Genomic DNA, 26,596 nt, shown 5'->3' on the forward strand with positions numbered 1-26,596 from the left:
TAAGTACTGCACCAAAAATTATTTACTTTCTAAAAAAGACCTGTCAGAGACTAAGTCACCTTGCCAGCCAGATGGTGAACGGAAATTGTTTGTTACGCTATATTGAGGAAATAGTATTTAAACTCAGCTAAAACAGGGATTCACTGTGCCTGTATTTTTACTTCTGCTAATAAAAGAAAAATATAAACAGATGGCTCCAGCATATATAGCTGATAAAACATGTCAATTAAACTAAAAAGCATACTGGTAATAAAATCATGTCACCTAAAATTCTAAGGGCAGAAATTCATGGCTATTTAAGTGACAATACTAGGAAAATCCAGGCCTGAAAAATTAATAAGTCTGCCTCTCAAGGAATGTCACTGTGAGTTTAGCCTATTGAAAAAGGAGGAGAAATATCAGAGGTTTAATAAAATGACATATAGTGCATTGACATGATTCACCACACTTATTCTGCAAATAAAGAAGCTGGATAGGCAACATGAAAAAAGAACTCTTGCCATTCAAAAAATAAAATGTGTGAAACACAATAACTAAGCTCCTGGTTTATGATTTTTTTATGTATGGAATTTTTTTTGGTGTTTCTTAAGCAACTCCCGGATGTATCTACATATATTGAATTTGCTGCTGGCAACAGAGCATTTTACATACAGTCATAGTTTCCCACAAAGTATTTCTCAAAGTCAAAATCTGGGACACTGAAACTTTAAAGGGGCCAGCAGATGTTACGGCAGAACGCCTCTTGGTCATCTACCAGAGGGTCTTGGAAATATGGGTAGATCTCTGCTGACCAGAAGCTTGCCAGTGTTATTCTAGTCTACTAAAAGGACATCATAGAAGAACCAGAGAACTACAAATCTTCAGCTCCCCAGAAAATATATACGGAAGATTATCCTGGGTATTACTGAAAAGTATTTAAAGAACAATGCATCATCAGGCCCAGTCAACATGTGTTCACAAAGGGAAGTCCTGTGTAACTCCTTCTATGAAAAGGTCACCCACCTAGAGGATGAAGGGAAGGTAGTAAATGTAGTTTTACTGGATTCTGGGAAAGCTTTTGATACTGTCCCTCACAGCACCCCTCTGGACAAGCTGTCTAGCTGTGGGATGATTGAGTTCACAGTACATTAGGTGAAGCTCTGACTGAAGGGCAGAACCCAAAGAGTTGCAATGAAGGGTGTTACATTTGACTGGTGAATGGGCACCAGTGATGTTCCTCAGAGTTCAGTTCTAGGGCCAGTTCTGTTCAAAATATTTATCGATGATCTGGATGCAGGAGTTGAATGCACATTTAAAGTACATTTATGATACTAAACTGGGAGGTGCTGTTGACTCTCTTGAGAGACAGGAAGCTCTGCAAAAGGATCTAGATAGATTGGAACACTGAACCATGATTAATGGGATCAAAATTAAGAAGTTCAAATGCCAGGTTCTGCACCTATGATGGAGTTAATACCTGAAGACAGCTATCACAATTGCCAGTCATGCTTATGCAAAGAAATACAATAAACACTGACTCATATAAATTTATTTACTTAGGGAGCTGGATCTTCACTTTTCAATGCTTAAAGAGAAGGGAAAAGTCCTGGGATTGCAGTTCATCAGGCAATTTTCAATGTTCTCATCTTGTTTTGGGCCAGTTCATGATCTTTGCATTCAGGACAAATTATATGGAACAAGACATTTTAGTCTTTGTGTAGTTCCGCTGTTTTGGCTTAGTTTAACACAAACAGAATTTTGGCAAGACAGAAACCGTAAAAGTATGCAACCTATGATGAGCTAACTGCCCTCAGAAACTCATTGCACTGTTTCTGTAGGCAATGATCTTTCTACACCATCCTCTGTAGGAAAAACTACTTACTGTGTTCTGACCTCTTTGCAGAGATTTCAGTTTAGCAACTTCTGTACATGAATTCCATATGGTACTGACATTTTTAGTGGTGAGGTTACACCAGATTTGTCTAGAGCAAAGAAAAATTTGATCAACAACAGTGTTGCACTGAAAAGGTATTTTCAGGGTAAGGTGCTTCAAATAAAATCTGATCTGATTTTTGTAATTTCAGATTTTTTTAATAAGAGAGAAGTCTTCTCTATAATGCTGGTGCTGAAGGCTGCTGAAAATCATCAATATGTTAATTCTGTTTAAATACATGAATATTTTGCCTTTTAAAATATATCTGTCTTAAAATGACTGAAAATATTTATGTTTTCTTCTTAAGACTGTAGATAATGTGGTGCATTTTAATGTCAGAGGAGACCCGGGGTTTATACAGTGGCAAAAATATTACAAGAGATGGATAGATGAGGACGCCGAAGTCCAGGAACCCGGCACCCTGAATATGGAAGGTCTGCAAGAGATTTATAAGGACTCTATTAAGTTCACACCCTATATTGATGTTTCCCCAGTTTGAATGTTATACACCCCAATATGTCTACCCCAGTCATTTGCCCTTAGTAATCCCTATCCAGGTTCCTTCTTCCCACAAACCCCTAGGGCATTTTCCCGCCAACCCACTCCTGATTGGTCCCAGTTTGGTGCAGTGCACCAGTTTCCTTATATGGTTATGTTTAAACCCTGTTCTCCCATTGGTTCCTTCTTTGCTCCTCCCCTTAATTTGCATGTCACCCAATTAGGTGCCTCACTCCTCCCATCTCCCCACCCAAGTTCTAGAAAGTCCCATGCTACCCTTTATAAGCCGTTGCACACTAATAAACTTGCTTCTCCTCGTGGACTCTTGGCTTGTGTAGACTCCTTCCGTCGGGGGCGGTCACTGGGCTGGGAGCGGGAGTAGCCGCCCTAAGCTTCCAAGGAACCTGATCCTAGGGAGCCCTTTGAGCTGCCTTCCTAGCCTGGCTCCTGGAAGCGGAAATCCTTCCACTGCATCAGTGGGTCTTTAACCATCTTCGGATATTTTAAGATAAGGAAGAATGCTTATTTGACTACATAGATACTTAGAAACTTTTGAAAATTCATAGAATTTCTTCTAGGAAACCATTTTCTTTGTCTGTTTTCATTACTTCAATTCATAAAATAGTTTATTTCCTAGAATTCTTTGTAATGACAACTGACATATACTCCTATTCTAATTCCCTTTGTAAAATATCAATCTACAGCTTCTGCTTTTCACATCCTATTAAGGTAACTGATTGTTGTTAGCTATACATTTTAATACTGTCAAATCCAAAACTTTAAATGAAGCAGTCAACTTTATCAAAACACAAATAAAGTGAAATTTAAATATCCAAGTCCATTAATTGGGAATTCACATTTTTTTCTTTTTTTTAATGTGTACAAAAGAAGTCATTATGAATCTGATTATCTCAGTAGTACAAACACAGAAATTCAGAGCAAATTTTAGACAACCATACATCAATTTAATTTTTTTAAGGAAAATTTGGACAGTCATACTTAAAATTTGATTTTTTTTCCTTTTAAGGAAACATAACATCACAGTTACAGAGCTATCTGCAGGGTTTTCTGTTTTTCTTCCCTTCAGCTATGCTCAGGCTCTAATGGACTTTCGTATTTCTTCAATTTCTCAGGCAGTTCTTGGGTCAAACCACTTTACATATCAATTTTACGGGCCACATCTACATGAGCAAGTAAGGTGGTGTAACAGAAGACTGAAAGAGTTGGAGCTGAGCCTTTTCACATCTATGGAGCAAGTTGTCCTACTTTCAGTGGCTGGGACCAGTTTATTGCTGTGTGGGTATAACCAAAACTGTGTATTCTACACCCTCTAAATAATTTCTCACAATCTGTTAACAATGACCATTTGCAGCACCTGCTCAGGGCACACCTGACCCCCTCAGACTGTAAGCTGGGTGTGAAAGAAGCCTGTGAGATAAGAGCTGTGATAACTCCCCTCCAGGGAGTCGTTAGCACCTCTACACCCAGCTTGAGGTGTCATGGCTGCTAATGGGCCAAAATACCATTATATAATACAATTTCAAAAAACCCCATGACTCACAGAGTCAGATCAGCCATTGTGGAACTCCCCACCCTGGGGGAGGTACTGGGTGTTCCCACCTGAACCTGAGGGTATATAATCTTGGGGTTCAGGGACTTCTGGTACCACTCGTCGAATCCAGAGTAGGACCAGAACCTCAACAGGACTGCGACCACCACTCTAGACCAGACTGCAGTCCTCATCTGCACCAACAGGTTTTTCCCTTCCTTTTACTTTGGACTCAGAGGAACCCCGAGGGGCTCAGCACAGGGGCTAACGAACAACATCCTGTTTGTGCCCCAGGGTGCTGGGTTATACTTCTGGAGTTTTGGGGTTAAAACCAATTTCCATTTGTATCGTTGCATATATTGTAATATTTCTTATTAAATTGTAACTCTGGTTTATAATCTTTTTTGTGTTATATTCATTTCTCCTCTTAGTTTACCTTCAAACCAGCACAATGATACTTAAGAAACTCATGTACAAGTTGAACAAGATGTCACCCCATGAGACTGGTTGCCCTTAACTCCTACTGGCCAGTGACAAATCCACTATAGGTTAGAGGTCTGTGATGCCATCCTCCAAACACTCTTTCCTCAGTCGGAGCATACAGCTGATATCTGTTAAATCACACAGACTTTTTGTATCTCTGAGTTCAAAAAATTGAAGGAACTTGATAGGTTCGACCCCCCTACCCAGTACTTAGTCCATCAAACTTATGACTAATGAAAAACACAACAGAGACTGACCCATTGTCATGGCATTTGTTCACCACTGAAGGAGATTTATGGACACCTGGAGGGATTCAATACTTCTGTCTCTCATTTTTATGAGCGCATGTTTATCTGTGGAGCTGGAATCTTTTGCGAGGAAAGGACAAGATCATTCATGGCTACATCATAGTAGGTGCCCCATTACTCTTATATCAACAAGAACTGGAAAAACAAACTCATATATAGAAGTCCCTGATTTGGAAAAAGTCATTCTAAAAAAGAGCTGTGTTCAATATATTTAATACTTCTTATCAGAGTTCATAACTCTGACATACATACCGAGAAATAGCCTCCCAAAACCAAATACTTCTTCTTTTAAAATAGGAACAAAATGCCAAAGAAGCAAAAAGAATTTGAAATGAGTATTTATACAATCTGACATAAGAACTTGGGGTTTATTTACTTAGGAACTTCCTTTAAGTATTTTCTAATGCAGAATGACAAAGACTGAAGTGCAAGCCTATTCATTGAACTAGATGATATGAGGCCTCAACTTTTGTTTGCTATATGATGCTTTAACATCTTAACACCTCAGCTAACAACTGCTTTTACATAGGTGAGAATATGCCTGCATTTTATTTCCTGTCTGTTCTCTCTGCCTAATTAAAAAAAAATAAAATAAAAAAATAATTGTAGCAGAATTTCCTAGGTTCACCCCAGAATAGAATGAGAAAGAGATAAACTTGAAATGTTTAAAATGTTGCCAAGGATCCATGTCTATTTCCCACCCTCAAAGATACAAAAGAGATAGTCTTCAGCTATCCCAGAGGATAGCTGCATTTTAGTCCTATTCCCCAAAACATGTCCCTTTAAAGGAGGGTTCCTTTCAAACTGTATGGAAAACCCTTTGTCTGATGTGCTCGTAGGTGTTGTTTGGCTGGTATTACTCCAAGCCAATTTTCCTAGACAAGCTGGATATGAGACCAAATCTTCTACACTAAGAGTTCTCCTTTATTGCTTAATAGCCCTCAAGCATTTGCTGGGAGGTGACTCATCCTGAACCAATCTTTCCTTTCATGCCTATTGCTTGCAGTCAGCTGCTGTTAAATGAATATAATTGCACAGGAAACACCACAATAATCACAGCAAAATACAATATTAATATATATTTACAGAGCAGTTGAAAATCTGCCCAATTTGTCATATGCTCTATTAGGAATGTCTTAAACCTTGACACAGGTTAAGAGTGGACACAACCCTTAAGAATAAAAAAGTGCAGAAAAAATATACTAAGTTGAGATGAGGTGTAACAATGAAATATTCTTACAGTATAATGAATGGATTATCGCACTTTAAACAGAGAACTTGATTGAATAAACCTATATGAGCATGCTCTAATTTGTTTTAATTTGATACTTTTCTGATATTAAAGCTCAGCTTCTGACAAATATTTGTTATGCTTAACATAATTTGCTGGGGTTTAAACTAATTATATAAGTGAGGTAGGAATAAAAGGTTCAAGTGTTAAAAAAACATTAGTGTAACTACACAGCACACAGAGGGAAAAGATTGATAGCAGTATATGCATACTGACAGTTTCCATCAAAAGGACAATTTTACTTTTCAACTAGAGATGTGGATATAAAAGGCAAAATGTAAAAATGCAGACAAAACAGTGCCTCTAGTCCCACAACTAACTGCAATGGCCAGCTAGATAACTTTGGGGTATGAGTGAGTTCCTAATAACAATTTGATCTCAGAGGACAAAGCAAACTACAACACAGCAGAGGTGAAAAAAAAAAAAGGGGGGGGGCAGAAAAAGCAAACTGTAATCAGTAAGCTCATCTCCCTTGCCAACACCAGAAGGATGTGCAGTGCTCCACAGACCCTACCATTGTAGCTGTGAAGGGGATATTGTCAATCACAGACGAGGCCAAAGCAGACACCCAGAGCACTAAAATGATAGCTACTGCCAAGCGCTGATCCTCAGGAACCACCTGGAATTGAGAGAGAGAAAATTATAACTTTGAGATCAGTATGGCTCTGTATCCCCCCTGGCATAATTGCACATTCTTCACAGTTTTAATTTATCAACACTTATTATTACCTTATGATCTGAGACAGGAAAGGCATCTTAGAGAAAATACACTTAGTAACACAATTACTGTTCTTTCTCCAAGAAAATATGAACAAATAAAAGTACAAAGAATGATATTTCTAATACTCAAATTTTGCACAAGAAATACACTGTGCAACTGTGAATTTTGACCCTTAAGTCTTTATACTTCTTTTACCTTTGTATTTTTGGAGGTTTTAGACTAGAGAAAAGGTTTCCCTATTGCATTTATGGCTAGGTTTATTGTGGCTGTAGACAGAAATATACATATTAAACATCATTCATGCCAAAATGTGATGCTAATGCAGGAATGCAATCATAAACACTAAATTCAAAATGAAAGTATAGTTGTTATGCAATTGGAGTAAAATTATTTAAAATTATAAATATTTTAAACACACCTTTATTAACAAAGCTGTCTGTTCTCCTATATAGTCTATTAGGTGCAGATGAGCCAATGCCTGAAAGAAAGACATTGATATCAATTAGTGAAGTACACAATGTAGCTACACTTTTTTGTGGATATGACAAAAGTGCAACAATTGCTTCCCATTTACAGGATATTGATATTCAACTCATGTAGCTACTACAGCAACTCTGTAATTGAAGACAAGAAAAAACACAGCAGAGATTGGTAGCTGTATTTGCAGAAATGGGTTGGTTGTACTGAAACAACTGGTAGGATTACTTAAGAGCATGGGACATAGAATCAATGAATGGCTGAAATTTAAAGATTACATTATTCAGTGGATACACGTTTTCTGAATACCAGAACACAACTGATTTTAAAACAACTTCCCCCAAACCCACAATATAGATAAAAATATACCATGTGTTTCAAAGGTCAGATAAAGTCAGGCATCTTGTGTTCAGTCTTAGATGAAGAAACAGGAAAACAAATTACGTTTCTATTATATATATTTCTCTGACGTGTTAAAAAAAAATAGATCCCATCTGCTAAAGCCAGGATAGAGATCTTGGGTGAATGGAAATTGGCACAGAGGTAGCAGCACCAGAAAGGCAGGAAACACAGCTTTCCAATGCCCAGGTTAGGCACCTGAAATGAGCTGAGCCCTGCAAGCATTGGACCGTGGGACAGCCTGGAGCAGAGAGCTCTGTCTTCCCTGTGAAAACCATTCCCATTCTAATAGCATACTTAGGTACCATCCCATACAGCCATGGTTGCCACCATGGATGAAAAGACATAGGAAGGCTCCAATCCAGTGGTGCCAACTCTTGCTTTCTCCTTGGGCAGATAAAACACAAACTAAGTTTTCACACTTGAGGACAATGACCTATTTCCTCAACCTACAAGGTAAAAGAGTGATTTTAACTCATGAGACCTAGCCTTTAACTCTGGTTTTATCTTCTTCTCTTGCAGGTGTGTAGAATGAAGAATTATTTTCAGGGTGAATAAGGTATATCTATTTTATGACTTCTCAGTTTCTCAGGGGAGAAGATCACATCATTTTTCGTTCAGCCTAGACCAAGCTGGTTGGCTTGCTTTCATTTTTTTTTTCTGTCAAGTAAAAGAATCATTCAGCTGCAGTGCCTCATTTAGTGACTGCATTGCCTCACAGAGCTGCAGGAGTCAGCATTCACACAACACAACTCCATATAACCCCCATATATATGGTGGTCAGACAGAGCCCTTCAGAGACATCAGTGGAACAAACAGCATTCAACTCAAATGCTATCAAATTCCATGACAGAGATGGACAAACATCCTAATAGGCACCAAGTGTGTGGTATACAATGCTTGGTTGAGTCAGAGTGATTAAGGCGCTTTTACTCAGACTGGCTGTTCCTGTACCTGCAGCTCAACTGGACATCAGCTAGCAGTCTGGATACCACCACACAGTAAATTTGACCCAGAAATAATACTTGGTTTTAACGATACATTGAACGAAAAAAGGTTTATCTACAATTAAAGACACAGCATGCAAAAAAGAAGCAACACATCTTTTAAATACATACACATACACTTTACATTCCAAAAAAAGGACATCTTTTCATTACTGTAACTTCCCAGGAAGAAGTTTCCTAAGACATTAATTCTTGCTCACAATTTTAAGTTATCATTTTCTTTCTAAGCTATCTGTGTTGCTTTAGCAACTCAAAGGGTATGACAGTGACTTTTTATATGTGTGTAAAACCAATGTTCTTAGTGAATAGCAACAGTTTTTCTACGACTGCTTTGTGTTCACACTTCAAAATAAACTTTTTAACACATAGTTGTCAGCAATTAGAGCGTAGAATTACATTCAGTTAATATTGCTACCTTATTAATTCTCTGTTAACAGAACATATTACTTTTCAGTAACACTCAAAATTTGTTCTGGAACTCAGAAAAAGAGATGTTCAGAAAAGAGGGAAGAGAGTGATGAACATAGAAATTCCTCCTGCAAGAGTCAGTCTGCAGATAGCCCATCTCTTTAGAGATGATAATACTAATAACAGAAGGAGTTTTAGGATGTCTCTATAATTTCCAGGCCAGTCTCCTGCAGCCAACTAATTGAAAGTCAGTAATTAGCACCCTGCCACTGGCCTCCCCAGCAGGTAAAATGCACAGAGGGTCTCCTGGATATTCCAGTGTTTTCTAAGAAAAATAAGTATTTTTGCTCTAATTGGTGTCTTCAGGCATACTATTTCCTGTATGACAGTTCAAAATAGAGTTTTGTTACAGAAAAAAAATCATGTGCCATTTTAAAACAAAGTTTAATTTATGGACAAAAATTTGCATTAATCCCTCTTGTGCACACTATGTCATGATGACTGTTGTAAATAAACTCTGCCTGAAGGGATTGATGTAAAAGTCAATATTATAAAAGTGAACAAAGAACTGTAATCATGAGAGACACAGGAACTTATGCCATAGAGACGGAAGAAGCAGAAAGATTTTATAGCCTATAACAGCCACTTGTGGACAAAGACTAAAAAGACAGTTGTAAAGATTAATTACCCAAAGGACACAATAGAAAACAAGAGGGATCCAAAGGATTTCCAGGTTTTTCATTGTAAAAGAACCACTAGACTGGACTGATGAGCCCCCAAAGGCAGAACCACCAAGAGTTCCCCTGTGGTTCAGGAAATCAAATCACATTTTCCAAAATGTCTGGAACTCAAATCACATTTTCCAAAATGACTTGCAGCCCAAGTCCGACATAGGTTTTTAAATGTGCCTTGTAATTGTAAAGGGAACATTTATAGCAGTAGGAAATAGCTTCAGACTGGGAACCATTCAAGCTGAAGGATCACCAAGGGTGAACAATATGAGCTGACAACTGCTGAATGCTTAGATCATGAAAGATTTCTTATCCTTCATAAATACCTTTGTTTTGACTTGTTTCTTCTTGACATTTCTAACTGAAAGAAAAATGCCTTGGCAAGGACTGTCATCTAATAATCCAAAGAGCAATAGATTCAGATCAAAATTAGCAGTGATGATACATAGAATATTTTTCTCATTCATTATGGAGAAGAATTTACTATCCCCATTTTTTTATTATTCTTGATTGTCTGTACAAGTTTCTTGCATGACCTTAAACAGCTGTTATTCTAAAGAGCCAGTAAAAATATTCTTTCTTTAGCAAGCTATTCACTGGTGACCTGAGAAGCCAAAAAACGAAGTTCAATGAACCACAACAGTTGCACCCAAAGTCTGGCAGTAAATGGCAAATAACTTCCTGCATGTTTTACTATGTTTTTGTGCAGTCACACAGCACTCAAATTAAAGCCATTCAATACAAGTTAAAACAATAAGTACATGAGGGGATGCAATTAATAAACTGTTATAGTGGCAACAGACAAAATAAACATGGCTTCAGCATGGATTCTGAATAAGAGCTAGAAAATGCAAGGGTGTATAGAGCCTAATAAAACAGAGAACTGAAAATTGCCTGGACTAATGAGCATACAAAAAATCAACAGTCCTGAATTTTATACCTAGCAGCTCACAGACAAGCCTTATAATGATAATCAGTTTCCATTCATCTTCTCAGAGGTTACCAGATTTTGACTTCCACTTTGGCATTAATTAGAGTTAGTTGTATTGTTTCAAATGTTGTCCCTTTTATTGCTGGTGATTTTTTTTAACAGACCAAAACTTACAAATTTTTGGTATTTTTCCAATCATTGGGAGGGGAGTGCAGAGGAAAGAGGCTATGCGACTAAAATTATCACTAGCTTTTCTCAAGGTTGCTCATCAGTCAATTCACTAGCTATGGCAGTGTCTGTGGTCTCTCAGGTTTTGTCAGTCATGTTTCTACAACAGTATTATAAAATTTAAACCTAACAAAACTGAAAAATAGTCAGCCTTTTAGATGTCTCTAACTGACAAGTTAATGTGAATATTCATACAAAAATTTATCCAAATATTTGGGATAAAAATATACAAGCTATACAAAAGGCTATATCTCAGGCTATACAAAAGCCTCAAATAGGGAACAAAATTGGATACAAACACGGATGTACTGTTGTCAAGCAGATAGACAAAGACACCACACAGCAAGGTATCTAAACATTTCAAGAGTTGAATATCTTTTAAATTAGCATTCCAAAATAAAATTCACTGATATTGTCGTTTCAAAACACAATCCTAGGAAATATCTTTTGAATAGTCTTGGGAATTTGGAGAGGTCCCAGCTGACTGGAAGCTGGCAAACAATCTCCTGATTATCAAAAAGGGCAAGAAAGAGGACCCTGGAAACTACAGGCCTCTCAGTCTCACTTCAGCAACTGGTAAATTCATGGAGAAGATTATTCTGGGAAGTATTGGATAACACCTGAAAGACAATTCAGTCATTGGTCACAGCCAGGACAGCTTCTTGAGAGGAAAATCCTGTTAATCCAACCTGATTTCCTTTGATGACAAGGTAACCCACCTATCTGACCCACAGAAGCCAGTTGATGTCACCTTCTTGGATTTCAGTAAAGCTTTCAATACTGTCTCTCACAGAATCCTTCTGGACAAAATGTCCAGCACACAGCTGGTGATGCCGAAAGGGTTTTTGTTCTGATTTTCACATTTTGTAGATTTTAGGAACACAGTAGTTGTAGATTTTTAGAGGGTTAATATTTCTAACAGTTTAAGTTTAATGCCTTTCTATCACTACCCCTGTCCCAGAACAGGGAGCTCAGATTCCTTTAGTTAATTAATCTTGTTTAGACTCCTTTCCAAGGTAAAGAGCTGAAGGATATCAGAAGGCCCACAGAATGAAACATAAACATAGGTCAGAGTGACCCAAAAGCCAGAATTGGATGAACTCCAAGAGACCTTTGTGTGCCTGAGGAAGAAGAGCTGATGAAGACAGAGGGTCCTGACGACCCCAGACCCAATTCCAGGGGGTTGGACCAGGGGTGGGACTGGGGCTGGACTGAGAAATGTGTAAAGGAATGATTGGAGGGATCTTATTATAAAAGCCATAGAAACAAGAACTGAGACACATGCATGTCATCCTGTATTCCTGTGGGCTGTAGGCCCTGTGTTATTAAAGGACCTTTACTTTTTATCTTACCCTACACTAACGTGGCTCGAAGTCCTGTTTTTGGGGGGAAGGGTCATTCACGGCATCACTGGGAAAACACATCATGTGGTGGATGAGCAATTGGCTCACGGGTCAAGTACAGAGGGTAACAGTGAATGGCATAACATCAGAATGGTGACCTGTCACAAGTGGGGCTCCACAGGGCTCCATCTAAAGACCCTGTGCTCTTCAACATCATAAATTACTTGAATGCAGGACCAGAAGGGATACTAATTAAGTTTGCAGATGACACAAAACTGGGAAGAACTGTTGACTCCCTCAAAGTCAGGGAGGCTCTACAGAGAGATCTCAACAAATCAGAGGATAGGGAATCACCAACTCAGAGAATGGGGAATCACCAACCATATGAAATTCCACAGGGGGAGGTGCCGGATTCTGCACCTGAGATGGGGCAAGCCTGGATGTACATACAAACTGCGGAATGAGATTCTGGAAAGCAGTGCCATGGAAAGGGACCTGGGGGTCCTGGCCAATGAAAAGTTGAATATGAGTCAGCAGTGCCCTGGCAGCCAGGAGGGCCAACCATGTCCTGGGGGCATCAGGCACAGCATCGCCAGCCAGTTGAGGGAGGGGATTGTCCTGCTCTGCATTGCAATGGGATAGCCTCACCTTGAATATTGTGTGCAGTTTTGGGCACCACAATGTAAGAAAGATATTAAACTATTAGAGAGTGTCTAAAGGAGGTCAGTGAGGATGGTGAAGGACCTTGAGGGGAAGCCATATGAGGAGCAGCTGAGGTCACCTGGTCTGTTCAGGCTGGAGAAGAGGAAACTGAAGGGAGACTTCACTGAAGTCTAGAACTTCCTTGTGAGGGGAAGAGGAGAGGCAGGCACTGATCTTTTCTCTGTTGTGACCAGTGAGAGGACTTGAGGGAATGACCTGAAGTTGTGTTAGAGGAGGTTTAGGTTGAATATCAAGAACAGGTTTTTCACCCAGAGAGTGATTGGGTGCTGGAGCAGGCACCCCTGGGAAGTGGTGACAGCATCAAGCCTGTGGACTTCAGCATCAAGAGGCATTTGGACAATACTTCAGGCTCGTGGTTTGACTCTTTGGGATGGTCTGTGCAGAGCTAAGAGTTGGACTCAATGATCCCTCAATGTGAGTCCCTTCCAACTTGGCATATTCTGTGATTCTGTGATCTTAGGCCAGCAGGTAGCAAACAGCATTCGAAACACTTTTCAAATCTGATTAAATCTTGTTCTATTATTTTTCCTATCATTTGTATAAATAATTGTGAAACGAACACATAATTTTATATAAAATATTTCCATACATAGACCACCAACAAACGTAGAAACTAAAATTAACCTTTATGAAAATGTTTGTGTCAGATAGATTCAGGAAATCCAGAAGAAAGAGAGTGAGACCAAGTTTATAGTGAAATATTAAACATCATAGAGGTGCAACCAACTTCCACTGCATTCCTCTCTGTACTACCATAACCACGCTTGATCAACAATATTCCAGCGGAATTAAACCAGCAGGAGACCTCCACCCTGGAACATAGTTCACATTTTAAATAATTTGTAACTCTTCAGGCTTTAGAATCAGAGAATATTACCTCCATGAGAACAAACAATGCTGCAAAGAAAAGCAGGGTTGCCCACTCAACTCTGTTCAATATCATCTCAAAATCATGGATGTCTGCTAGCACTAGCAGCCAAATGGCTCCCAACATGGCAATCCAGCCTGCATGAGAGAAAGAGAGAACAACACTTTACTCTTCACAGACTTGTTATGTGCTACCACCATAAAAGTTACAATATTGTGATTTTCAAAGATTTTTTACATACTATTTTCTGACTCTGTAACAGGGAAAGTTCACAGATACCACAAGATGATGAATGGTTTCTGCTTTCAAATTGGAATAAAATATAAAAGAAAAAAAAGGCAAATAAGGCAGAGTTATGTTACCCCAGTAATCAATGGGTTTGAATCACAGAGAAATCTCTACATATTTAGGAATACTGAAGGATTCTGCAGCTCCCAAAAGGGTGGCTGCATCCCCTGGACCTTACAGATTTACTGTCTACCTGCTCTAGAAAATAAACAGAAAAGGAAAGTCTACTAAGAACAGAAGAGGGACTTCAAGCAAAAGAGGAACCCTTCAGACAGGATCTCGCTATATATCCTGAAGTATTTTAATATACATATTTAGGTAACTGATTGAGAGAAAATGCAAATCAAATGCACAATCAGCCAGCAAACACAATCAGAGAATCTCCTGTCTGAGCAAGGCTCACTTTCTACACAGTTAAAATGCTTTTTGATCCTTCTGCTACATTTATCTTAAAAAATAGAATGGCATTTCAGACATGAAACAAAACTGGGTTGGAGTCTAATGCCCTTCTTTCTGTCTTTCTTTTCTATTTTTTCCCTAAATAGCAGATTCATTTTTTCATACAAAATCTAAGATGCATAATTTTAGGGGGTTTCTAATGGTATGGAAATAATGCCTTCCACCTCCTCAAATTACTTCTCTCTTTGTTGTGACTGTTTCATGCACCTCATCCTATTTGACATATTCACAGTCAGAAAATTATGGATTCACAGAATTGCACAAAAAGTGAGCAAGAAAGAATATGACTGCACCTCTCAAACTTATAATCAAATACTAAAAGTGAGATAGGGAGAATAGGCCCCTGCTACAAATTAGATAGACAAATTAGATAGATTAATAAAGTGAGCCCTCTCCAAAAAACTTCAACAGCTGTAAGGAAATTCAGAGGCATAGGCTGATTCACAAAATTTTAGGCCACTCAACTTACAGCTTATGCATAAGTGTTTTTCCATTAAATTAAAAGAAGAAAGAGACTCAAAAACATACAACATTTTAAAATAAAGATATATTCCATTTAGATCATATCTAAATATAAAAGAAATAAAGAAACCAAAGGTTCAGAAAGCTGTAAACATTAACTATTTTCTAAAAAAAATCCTATGCAGTGTCACATAAGTGTTCCCTAATCAAAGAATGCATTATACTCTCTCAAGTACATTTTAGGAGCTTTCAGTGACATACTCCACTCTTTCAATGAGAATTTCAGGTTAAATGTGATCAGTAAACAAGAAGCTGCTGAAAACATTGCATCTCAGTGCAGGCAACCAAACCTGTCTGAAAGTTGAAACCAGCAGCTCAGAAGTTACCGTGGCTGGTTGTTTTGGTAAGGAGAGCTAAACCTATTCTGACACTAGCTCCAGCTTTTGTGTGTATAGACTTTACAAAAACAGTTGCAAATGGCAGGGACAGGAGTGCTCCTAGACTTTCCAAAACAGCAGAGGAAAGTGTCTACCATGCCTTTTTGATAGCAAAATTGATTTGTTGTCTTATAAAGCAAAGAGAATCCATTCATGAAAAGGAAATAGCTATTTGCTCTCATCAAAAATAAAGGGGTTATGGAAATGCACTGCCTAATTTTCTTCTGAGTGTTGCCTTGCCTGTCTCTGAATTCCAGCAAAGAACAGTGGGCCCAATTTCGTCTTAAATAAATACATATTGTTACAGTTCCTGTTAGTGGAATACTATGCAAGGGGAAGTAGCTATGTGTAGAATTGAAGTTAAGTTGCAGAATTTTACTGCTATTTTATAAAAACATAAGTGACAATATTACATTTTCTCATATACTTTTCATATATAAGTACAACATCATGAAGAATTAAAGAATTTCCCAAGTTCTGGAACAATCTGTGATGTGGTATTGTTTCTATCCTTCTGTATCCAATGAAAACGCATCAACTTGAACATGCTCTATGCAGATAACAATTAATCACTAAAGCTAATGAAATCTAATTGAATTGCACAAGAGGTGGGTGGAGCCAGGCATTTTTTAGCACCCTGAGTGTTATCAGCATTAGCTTCATGCATACAGCTTTGCATGAGGGAATAATGCCCAGCCTTACAATATTGTTCTCTGGGGATACAGGTAGAGAGAGGTGTCCTCCTGCAGTGCTTCAGCAAGTACAGCTCTCCAAAGGGAAGTCAAACACATGAGCTGCCAGTTCTGGCTGCACAGAGTTTATTTCAGTCTACACACATGGCCTGTTCAGAGTGTGTTTGCTCTCCTTGTGGTGCCTGCAAAGAGAAGATACAGCTGCCGATCTCTCACAGGCAGTGTAGAGGAGAGGAGATAGAGGAAGTCTCTTGAGGAACTGAGGGGACTTCATGCAAGATTTTTCTTCACAACACAATTTAGTGCCACAGTTTGATTTAAGCATCCCATGGCTGGATAAGAGTAAGGCCTTGTTCTGAAGCCTGAAGGCCACAGTAGTCACGTGTGTGATGACTGCTTGACTACCTGCTCTCAGCTGAATGGCTTGTTGAAGTAAGCTACAAAGTTAGGGATGGCCTGCTTTTCTAAGTAGACAGGTTTCCTAAGGCTATTCCAGGGCCTTTCTAAGTATGTTCATGACATGAACATACTAAATCAGTGTTTTATGCATTTAGGTGGCTTTGCATCTGCCCTGGATCCAATCTGAAGCATTTTTGTTTCACTTTGAAGAACTGAAAGAACTAGGCTACACTAAAAACTGGCTTCTCTGTTCATATTTTTCTAGGTTCCTGAGTCACAAAGGAGAACTGTAAGAAAGAGAAATAGGAATAACTTTTTAAAATAACTTCTCATTACTATAGTGAAAGCAAAGCCCATTTACATTTCCATGGACCACTTCCTTTACTGCCTTTTAGCACCTCTGTTTCACAACAATTGATGTTCTGGAAATAGAACTTGGAGAGAAACTGAATCTAAATTCCATTTCTACCTGTTGAAGAGGGTGACAGTTTCTATTTATCTTAGGAAAAAGAAAATGAAATTTTATTACAAAATGAACCTTGAAAATTTATAATGCATTCTTCATAACAAAAGATTTTCACATCTTCTGCTTGATGCCAGAAAAAAAGTACAGTAGAAATAGTTTGAGTGTTTTGCTTTTCTTATACCTTGCAGGGAAAACCACCTTTGGAACAATAAATAGCTCATGATGAATGGAACACGATTGCAATCCTACTCAAAAAATATCCCTTATTTTAACATAATCAAGTAGAAGAACTTGAAAACATAAAAAATATAATAGAATTAAATAGAAGTCTAGAATTTGGAGGTAGGCAGGAAAAAGAGAAGCAATGAAAGAGAAAAATTACTGTGCAATTTGTAGGCCTTTAAAATGCTTGTTAGGAAAACTTGTATTCCTCAGCAAAAGTAGTTTCGTCTGACCTACTGTCAGCTGAAAAGCATAACAATTTTCTTCCAAACAAAAGGAAAATGTGGACATTTTATGTTCACTGTACATGCACAGAATTTGGGTAATGCATTTATGAACACTGAGGGTACTTTTTGTTTTCTGGAATTCTCTGGAAAAAAAATCATTTTTTCTGGAAACTGAAATGGCACTCAAGACATTTGCACTGAAACCAAAGTCAGTGAATGAGATCATTGTGTGACCTCAGTGTTGGCCTGGGCAAAGGAGCATTTAGGTGGGAAGAGATAAAACTGTAAAAATCCAGGGTGGGAAGCAACTGCATACCAAATAGTCCTGCAGAAAAGACTCAAAAAATGCAGAGAATCACAACTGAACCTAATGGCCCACTGAAATACAGAACCAGGACCTTAAATAGTAAGTTCTGTGAAGCAACCTCTCTTCTCCTCATCCCTGGTAAGCCCTGAGAATATAGACTGTAAAATACACAGCCATTAGGAAATCTAAGGCCAAGAAGTAAGCACAATCAACACTCTGAAAAGTTAACTTTTGAGGAAGAATTTAAAGAATCCAGGATATTTAGCTCAAAGATAAGAGAATTTAAAGGGTCCTAGCAAGTCTTTGGGTAAATACCAGGCTGCTCCAAAGGGCAGACAGCAACCTGTTTGTGGCAGCAGTAGTGGGTAGGACAAGGAGTGCAAAGGAGCTGTAACAGCAGCAAGGAAGATTCAGGCAACGCAATGTTCAGGGTCACATATTTATAGTGGTTGATAAATAGATGCAGTTTTCTTTAAAAATCAGCTAGACCAGCTTCTGCCAGATGAAAATATAATACTCCTACCTGCAAACAATGGGAGGGACACACGAATGTTTTTATATATTTTTCCCTGAGAAAAATATCATTTTCATTTTCTGTCCTCTTTCAAATTGTCTATTTGTCAAAAAGGCCAGAGCCACTTTTTGTGAACTGCAAAAACCCTTTAATTCCACAATGGTTTACAGGCCTACCAGCTAAAACATATTTGGTACTTATCTTTGAATAATTATTTGCAGAGCATGGTATTGAATACATGAATAAAGTCCATAACTGTGTCCCAACAGCTTATTCAGAAGACATCTAATTAGCTCCACAACCCCTCAAAATGTAGCCTAAAGATATATGGCTGTTCTGAATATACAATGGTGTTGTTGTAATATTATGCAAAGTATATGCTTAATTATACTCTTATGCAAGCATATAGAAATATTGGGGTGAAAAATTAAATCAAAGACTTATTTCCATTAGTGTTTGCTCTACTCAAAGAATGTGCATCATCAGTATTTCTGAATGTGAATGAAAATATTCTGTATTTTGGTTTCTACAATTTTTTGTTTTATTTTATCAGGCATCCCTAAAAATATACATTTTGAAATTTTACTGAATGTATATAAGTAGTACTTGTTGTCCACAAAGTCCAACTGCCCAACTATTTTTATAAAGTTACCTTCTGACAAGCAACTTGCTAGTCTCCAAGCAATCTCTTTTCACAGGCTAGCTTCATAGAAATAATTTTCTCTTCTGTGCTATTTTTAGCATCGCAGTTTAAGGCTGCTCCTTGGGGACAAAACTGTGATGGTGGCAGTCCAAGATTTGCACCACATCAGCAAGTGCTTGGTATAATACAAGAGGAATAAAAGAATATGGAAAAAAATCATGGAAACTATAATTCCATGAAAGGCAAAAGAAGCAGAAATCTATGCTGATACAAGGTAATTGCAGCAATAAAAAACAGAAGAGTAGCATAAAACAAGGAGGCAGAGGATTGGCTGTTCTTTAGTCCCAGATCAGCACATGTGCATTACAAAAAGATGTGCTGGACTTCGTTGCATAGACGTAGTACCATGAAGTCAGAATGCAAATATCATATTCACTATTATATTGAAATGTCAAAACCAAACTTCATGAACCCTTCAAATGCAATTTAATAGTTGAGATAGGATGGCATTCAAAACAGAAAAAACCTTGGTTAGAGATTGTTATTAGCTAGGCACTGCATCTACAGGGAAGATGTGCTGACAGATGTATAGCCGTGTATATTGCACCGATCTGTAAGTCTAAAAAAGTACAGTTATCTCAGTAAAGGTCACTGCAAACAAACACACTCTATTGCCATAGCCTTATTGACTCTTGTGAACCAAAAATAATCTGAGAAGCCACAAATATCAAGATAAAGGAAAGGTCAACTTTTCTAAAAGTGAGCAATAAAGATTGAAGGCCACACTAGCAAATACATATGTTATTGGTCCTTGTTTTTTCCACAGGTGTATGGGCAGCAGCACGGACAGGGCATTTTCTCCATGCATAATTACATTTTCATAAAGACAACTGTGCAATTTCAAGGTGGATTTTTTTGAAAATATCCTAAAATAAATTTAAACTGCAAGGATCATATAAAGCATATTTATTGGATTTTCAGGATCCAAGTGTTATGCTGACATCACTAACACACATCTGCACAAGTCCTGAGTCCAAGTCAATTCTGACTGCATCAATTTAGCTCACTTCCAACATTTACACTACAGAATAATTGTCAAAGTTACTTTTAATTCATATTCATGTACACTATATCAGGAATTCAACATGACAATGAATCAAAGATGTACTGTCTCTCAAACACAGTTATGTCCATTATCATTTTGAAACAATTCACATCTTCACTGTGCAATCAAGTGTCCATACTACATATACAAAGGCAAGCAGGTCAGGCCCATGCAAAGCTCTTCTGGGCCTCCATGTAAAAGTACTAGACAACCTAAAGCAATGCCATTGCATACCAGAACAATAAACAGTAAACAAATAAAGCACAGCCAGGGAGTCAAAGAACACTGAACGAGCTAAAATATATCTAACTACACTGCCAATAGTAGATGGGGGAAAGTGCTGCAGAGCAGTCACTGCAAGCACAACTGCAATGACCCAGAAGGGTCTCCAGAAAGGGTTTAGGACTGTCAAAGAGGACTACCTAAATCTGTGGCTCTATTATGTCTTATTACATTGGACTGAACAAGCTTGTCAGATGCTATAATCCATTGCTCTGTTGACCACTGTCAGATAAGGAACTAAAGAAACTACTTTAGTCATGGAAAGCAGCATCAAAACTTGATGCAGATGGAATAATGGAAAAAAGTGGCAGAAGAATGAAATTGCCACAGACAAGACTCCAAAGGATGAGTAACTACAGCTAAAAGAAATACCTATGATGATAGTAAAGAACCTAAGTTTATCAGTAACTCAACAGGGGTTAGATCTAAATCACGGAATCATGGAATTACAGATTATGCTGAGCTGGAAGGGACCCACAAGGATCATTAAGTCCAACTCAGCTCTGCACAGACCATACCAAAGAGTCAAAAAAAAAAGAAAAAAAAAAGGCACTGTGAGTATTGTGTTTGGGTTTGGGTTTTTTTGTTGTTGGTTTTTTTTTTTTTGGAGGAAGGGGCAATCTTTGTTTGGTTGATTTTTTGCAACATTTTACACTGCATAATGTTTTGTACTAATCAGATAATTTAGACTGTAAGTGTTAGTGTTATCATAAGAGGAATAACAGTAACTGTTTTGGTTGCATTGGTACAACTTTAAATTAGACTAACAAAAAATTCTCAGCTCCAGATATAGGGAATGTTCCCCCTCTAGACCACAATATCACAGTCATAACAAGACCATGGATACTTTCAAAGCAGGAACCTACTGCCATATACAGAAAAGGTATATCTAATCCAAATGTTTTGGGGACTAAAACTATCTACTTCACTGAAATATGTGAGGGAGTTTCCAAGCAACTAGAGATTATTCAAGCTGATATTTTCAGCTGAACAGAAAAGGTTCACAAATGTTGCTTTCCAAACTTTGCATCTGGTTGCTTAATTTAACAAGTCATATTAGAAAGCTTACAAAGTAATGAAATAAAATTCAAATTAAAATGGAAAAAAAATAAGACAAATAAATTAAAATAGTCATTGTGACAACTTCAAATATAGTTGATAATCATTTGAGCTATTACCTAGGAGTCAATACCTACAAGCTTTCAATGGTGAAAATTGATTAATTTCACAGATCCTAGATAATTTCTAGATAAATGTTAGCTTCAGTGACAATTAAAGAGCAAATACACATTTTTTACAATGAGGATATAGTGACATAGGAAGTGAAACATAAGATGTGCTAAACTTAACAATGTCATTCTTGGCATTTTTAGCCTCTGCTTTCTTTAATCAATCTTATAGCTTAAGAGCTCTCTGTCTCACCACGATTTTCTTAAGCATTAAAAAATTATACACCAGCTTATTAAACTGATCTATGTTTTTTCTCAGATATTTTAAAACTAACATCTCAATAACATTCTGGATCTCATTTTAACTATTGCACAAATTAACCTGAAACCAAACAGTGTCAAAATATGAGCACTTTCTTTTTTTCTTCCTCTCTAGGGGTACAAACACTTAAATTTTTAAAGTCAAGTTTTAAAATCTGCATATACAGCTTTATTGTTTGTAAACAAATGTCAGATACAATTCCACCATTGTACAGTATAGTGGCATAACATGGTTTAATCTATTTCTCACTGATAGCAGATAATGAAAATGTTCCAGAATAAAATTTCAAAGTGTAAAAATAAGCACCTTTAGTATTGACACCCCTTTCATGCTAATGGGATCTGTCCACACCTCTCTCAGCCCTGTGCTTCTCCATGACCATTTATAAATCTTTTGAACCTAAATTCTGCTATGCACTGTGAGACAGGCTCTTTCTCATAGAGCTGTGGGGGAGATGTTCAAGCTTATATAAATTTTCACCATTCTAAAGAAGCCTCTTAGCACAAGTAAAAATGCACACACAAACTGCGTCTCAGGGCCCACATAAAAGCTGGGGAGGGAGGTGGAGCTTATTACAGTTCTTCTTGAGCAGCTTGCTAGGATGCACCTTCATAACAAAACCACATGACTACATTTTCTTCACTTGCACAATTCTGGGGTTTTTTTTAGTTTATACCATTACATAATTTAGTCAAAGATCCCTAAGTTTAAAGCTTCTGCCACTAGTTACAGCACCGCTAACTCGTGCAAGCTTTTACACATACTGACCACACAGATCTGTCTCAAAGTTGTTAGCAAACAATCACAGTTGCAGTGCATTCCTTATTAAAAATGTTGCAGAAAATAAAATGTATTAATTTAGCCGTTAAAATCTTAATAGGCTGCAGTGATGGAGGACTAGCATCCATGTTTCTAAACCAAGTAAATTATTATGGAACTTCCAATATTTTGTGATTCAAACTAATTTAAACAAGTTTGTAAGCTCTCTAGAGCAGTGTAATCCTCTCTTCCTCAGTAAGCAAGCTACCAAACAAGTGATGCTCAGTTGCAACCCTATCACAATTATGAGTTCACCTGTGTTTCAGTGTTAGCTGAAAATTGAGCATGTCCACTTAAACACATGAAAACTAAAAGCAGGATGAAAACCAAAAGACAGTGTATAGAAGAAACTTCATATCCTACCCATGTATAGGAGAAACTTCAGATCCCATTCACTTCCCTGAATTTGAGAAATGACTCCTCTCCACAGTTAAGACAAAATTTTTGCTATAATTTGCATAACCTTCTCTGTAGGTATACTTGGGGCAAATGGTTGTACTGCTGAGGCTCTTTCCCATTAAGGTATTTAATTTTTCACATGAATTTAAGTAATTTTTCTGTGAATTATGGAAATGAGTCTGAAAATATGACAACTGGTATTCAAAGGAGTGACAATACAACAGGCACCTTTTGTATATACAGCAATTGAACACATTTCTCTTTTAATGCTCTGGCAACAAAATAAAAAGGAGCCCTGCAAAACATGGCCTACCAAACAAAAAGAAGTCAGTTTAAATTAAATGAAAACAATTATTTTCCTACTTTCCCACTATTTCAGTCACAGTTTTAAAATGTTCCAGTGATGCATGATACAACTATTTACCATAAACTGCAAAAAGACAGTTTCAGACTCTCAAAATTAGCTGCAGCATAATTTTCCGACTAAGTACACTGTCAGAAATTAAACCATGTGAATATAGAGGACAAGAGAGAGTTTTGCAAGAGAAATTAGATTTAACTACATAAACAAAGTGCCACCAAACAACATAACATTTGTCTGTAAAAATTGAGGAATTTTAGCTTTAGAGTGAGAATAACATAGAAAATTTAGATCTAGGATGTTTGCTTGACAGAAGTGACAAGAAGTGCTGACTACAGAACTTGTCCTACTACCCAAAAAGGTCAGAGAGATTATGTTAGTCATTAAATGAATGAAACCATAGTTTTTTTTATAAGTTTCTAAGTTTGGGATTTTTGCTAACATTGCTTTAATCACAGCAAAGCTGAAACCTAGCTGAATCAGAACTGTTGACCACTTCCCCTGATTATTGACCAGTCTGAAAGATTATTTTATGGGCAGACAAAGGTAGTTAGCTGAAAACATTGATGTTTGAAGGATCACAGACATCCATGGCACCAGATACCAAAATGTACTCAGACAGTAGAATTAGGACAATGCTTTTGTTTTTGCCTCTGCAGAAATAAACAAACAAAATCCAAGACAGCTGCCCCAAGTGAGCAAATGGCAGTTCTAAACTATGGAAGAATTCAGTGAATCCAAAAAATCTCTCCCTGTCCCCTTCCTTAAATAATTCATCAAAGGAACATGAGAAAAGCAATGGATGATAGCATCACAGGTTCACCTATGCAAGAGTCATGTCTCCAACAGGGAAAATGGTGGCAATAAGGTGGGAATTATTATACAAATAAGGCAAAACCATATTTGTATTTCTCCTGGCATACCACCCCAGCTTCAGAAGTCTGCAGCCAAAATAGGGACATTATCTTTTCTATGACACAGGAAACATCTTATCTCTTTGCTCTTGGTCTTGTACCTTGTTCACTGGATATGAGAGCAACAGAATCTGTTGCAATCCTCTAAAAGGAAGAGAGGACCCAACCCCATCATGGAAACTACTGAACCTGGCCCTGGAAAAGAGATGTCCAGAAGTGGAAGGAAGCAAGAGTGAGGGGATCATCAAGGAACAGGCTACTGGCCTTACATTCAAAGACCATTGAGAGGGGCAGACAAAAGTGGGACCACACAGATGATGGGTCCCTCTTCATGGATACTAGAAGGAATTGCATATAGCTCACAGCAGCTCGGCAACTCATTGAACTGACAGAAAATAAATCAAGAAGGCAAGACTTCCTCCAACAAAGGAGAAGGAATAAAGCTACAAATTGATTTTAGTATTCTTCCTGACCCAGGCACTTTGAGCATCCTCCATTTAGAAAAAAAACCCTAGCTAAAATTTCAACAGAATTTTGCTTTATATTACTTTTTAAATCTTTTGTCTCTTTTGGGGGATCTCAATGTAGTTCAAAGCTAGATATGCCTGCCCAAAAGTTAATTCAAAACATGAGTCAGGTACAATCATTAAAAGAGGCTTTACTTTCATCCTTTGTCATCTTTTCTCAGATGTTTCATCAATGCTCTATCAATAAAGTAGAATTCCATAGGGCCAAAAAAAGCACTATAGGAATCTTAAAGTTTGTAGTATCTGTTTATTTAAAGTCTCACTACTAGTCTTTTATTAACATAGACATTTCATAGTATTCACTAAGCAAACAGATGAACAGGTACAAAAACTGAATAGGAAAGAGTTGCATTTTAAAAGGCAGCTAAGTATGCAAATTTTATTGTTTAAATTAAAATGTCAGTACCTTCAAATCATATTAATGATTCCAAGTTCATAATGAAAAAATTATATCAAGGCTGGGGATTGATAAACAATTCTAAAATCTTTCTAATTCACTCTACGCAATGCAATTTAAAGTTATTAAATTTCCAACACTTCAGCCTCTGTATAAACCATTATTCTGGTAGAAAATTAAACAATGAACTATAATCTACTTTCATTTTTATGAGAAAAACATATTGAACAAATTTACCCAAACCAAAAGTATACAAGATGTATTGTATATTAGGAAATTCATTTCCATGCACTGGAAGACGCAAATCCAGAGATTCAGAGCAGTAATGATGAATAAGTTACAGTAACGATAAATAAGTTACAGCCATTACCAAGACTGTGGAATTCGGGAATCAACAACAAGAACCTGTAAACCTGTAAATTAATGGAACCTGTAAACTTCTCAGTTTACACATTCCATTAATTGTTAGTAGAAATTATGCGTATACTTTAGTAACATTTATTCATTAATCTGACAGGATTATCATGAATGCAGAACAGGGAGAAATTATACAGAACAAAAACAGCCCCTATTTACTTTCAAGGTTTCTACTCAGCTACTGAATAACAGAAACCCACATTGCCAAACCTACGCTGTCCATTTGTTTTCATTTATTTTACTGGCATGAAGGAGTGTAAAAAATTATCACTAGTGGAGCATTCAGAATCTCTGCTGTTTGGTCTTTACTGATTTTCTGTGGCTTTTCAAAAGTACTTAGAGATGTTGGGTTTAATTCAAGAAATCCTATATGGTACAGTGCCTCTTATCTGAGAAAAGTAATGGTGTAAACTGATTTCTTAAAATGTCAGTGTGAGTGCCTTTCTTATGTTCTTAGCCACCACAGCTTCAAAAAACTTCAAATATCTTCAGTTTCTGCATTTTCCTATACCTTATTACTATATAGCACTTTAACTGTTATAATACATCAGTATACCTCTTAACTTCTTAACAGCCAATGATCTTCATAGACTAAAGTTACACATTTCCATGGCAAATAGTTTGTCAGTAGCAGATATGGAAAGTCTTGATTACAACCTGATCACCATTGTAGAGCTATAACTGGCCCTATATTTTTGCACAGCAAAAATAAATGTCAATATGATATCTGTTTAAATGATTATCCAGTCAATGATTTATTGATTATGAGCTATTCCTCTTCAAGACTGTTCCATCTTTCGGCCACTAAGATGGATGGACATAGTGGAGAAATTCAGATTGCATGAAAAAAACCATTAATCTGAAATTCTGTAACTTTGAAGTGCTCAGCAG

General features: G+C 37.4%; 1 protein-coding gene across 1 annotated transcript in view; it reads right to left on the bottom strand.

The window, feature by feature from the left end:
• The window catches only part of OCA2 (OCA2 melanosomal transmembrane protein), a 207,992-nt gene that overhangs the window by 64,994 nt on the left and 116,402 nt on the right, over positions 1–26,596 (bottom strand). Inside the window, exons 20-22 of the mRNA XM_071570096.1 lie at positions 13,887–14,014; positions 7,181–7,240; positions 6,556–6,660 (exon numbers count right to left, since the gene is read on the bottom strand). Of these exons, the coding sequence (XP_071426197.1) occupies positions 6,556–6,660; positions 7,181–7,240; positions 13,887–14,014 (293 nt within the window). The remainder of the gene's footprint in view (positions 1–6,555; positions 6,661–7,180; positions 7,241–13,886; positions 14,015–26,596) is intronic.

This window comes from Pithys albifrons, chromosome 1 (assembly GCF_047495875.1).
Source record: "Pithys albifrons albifrons isolate INPA30051 chromosome 1, PitAlb_v1, whole genome shotgun sequence".
NCBI lineage: Eukaryota > Metazoa > Chordata > Aves > Passeriformes > Thamnophilidae > Pithys > Pithys albifrons.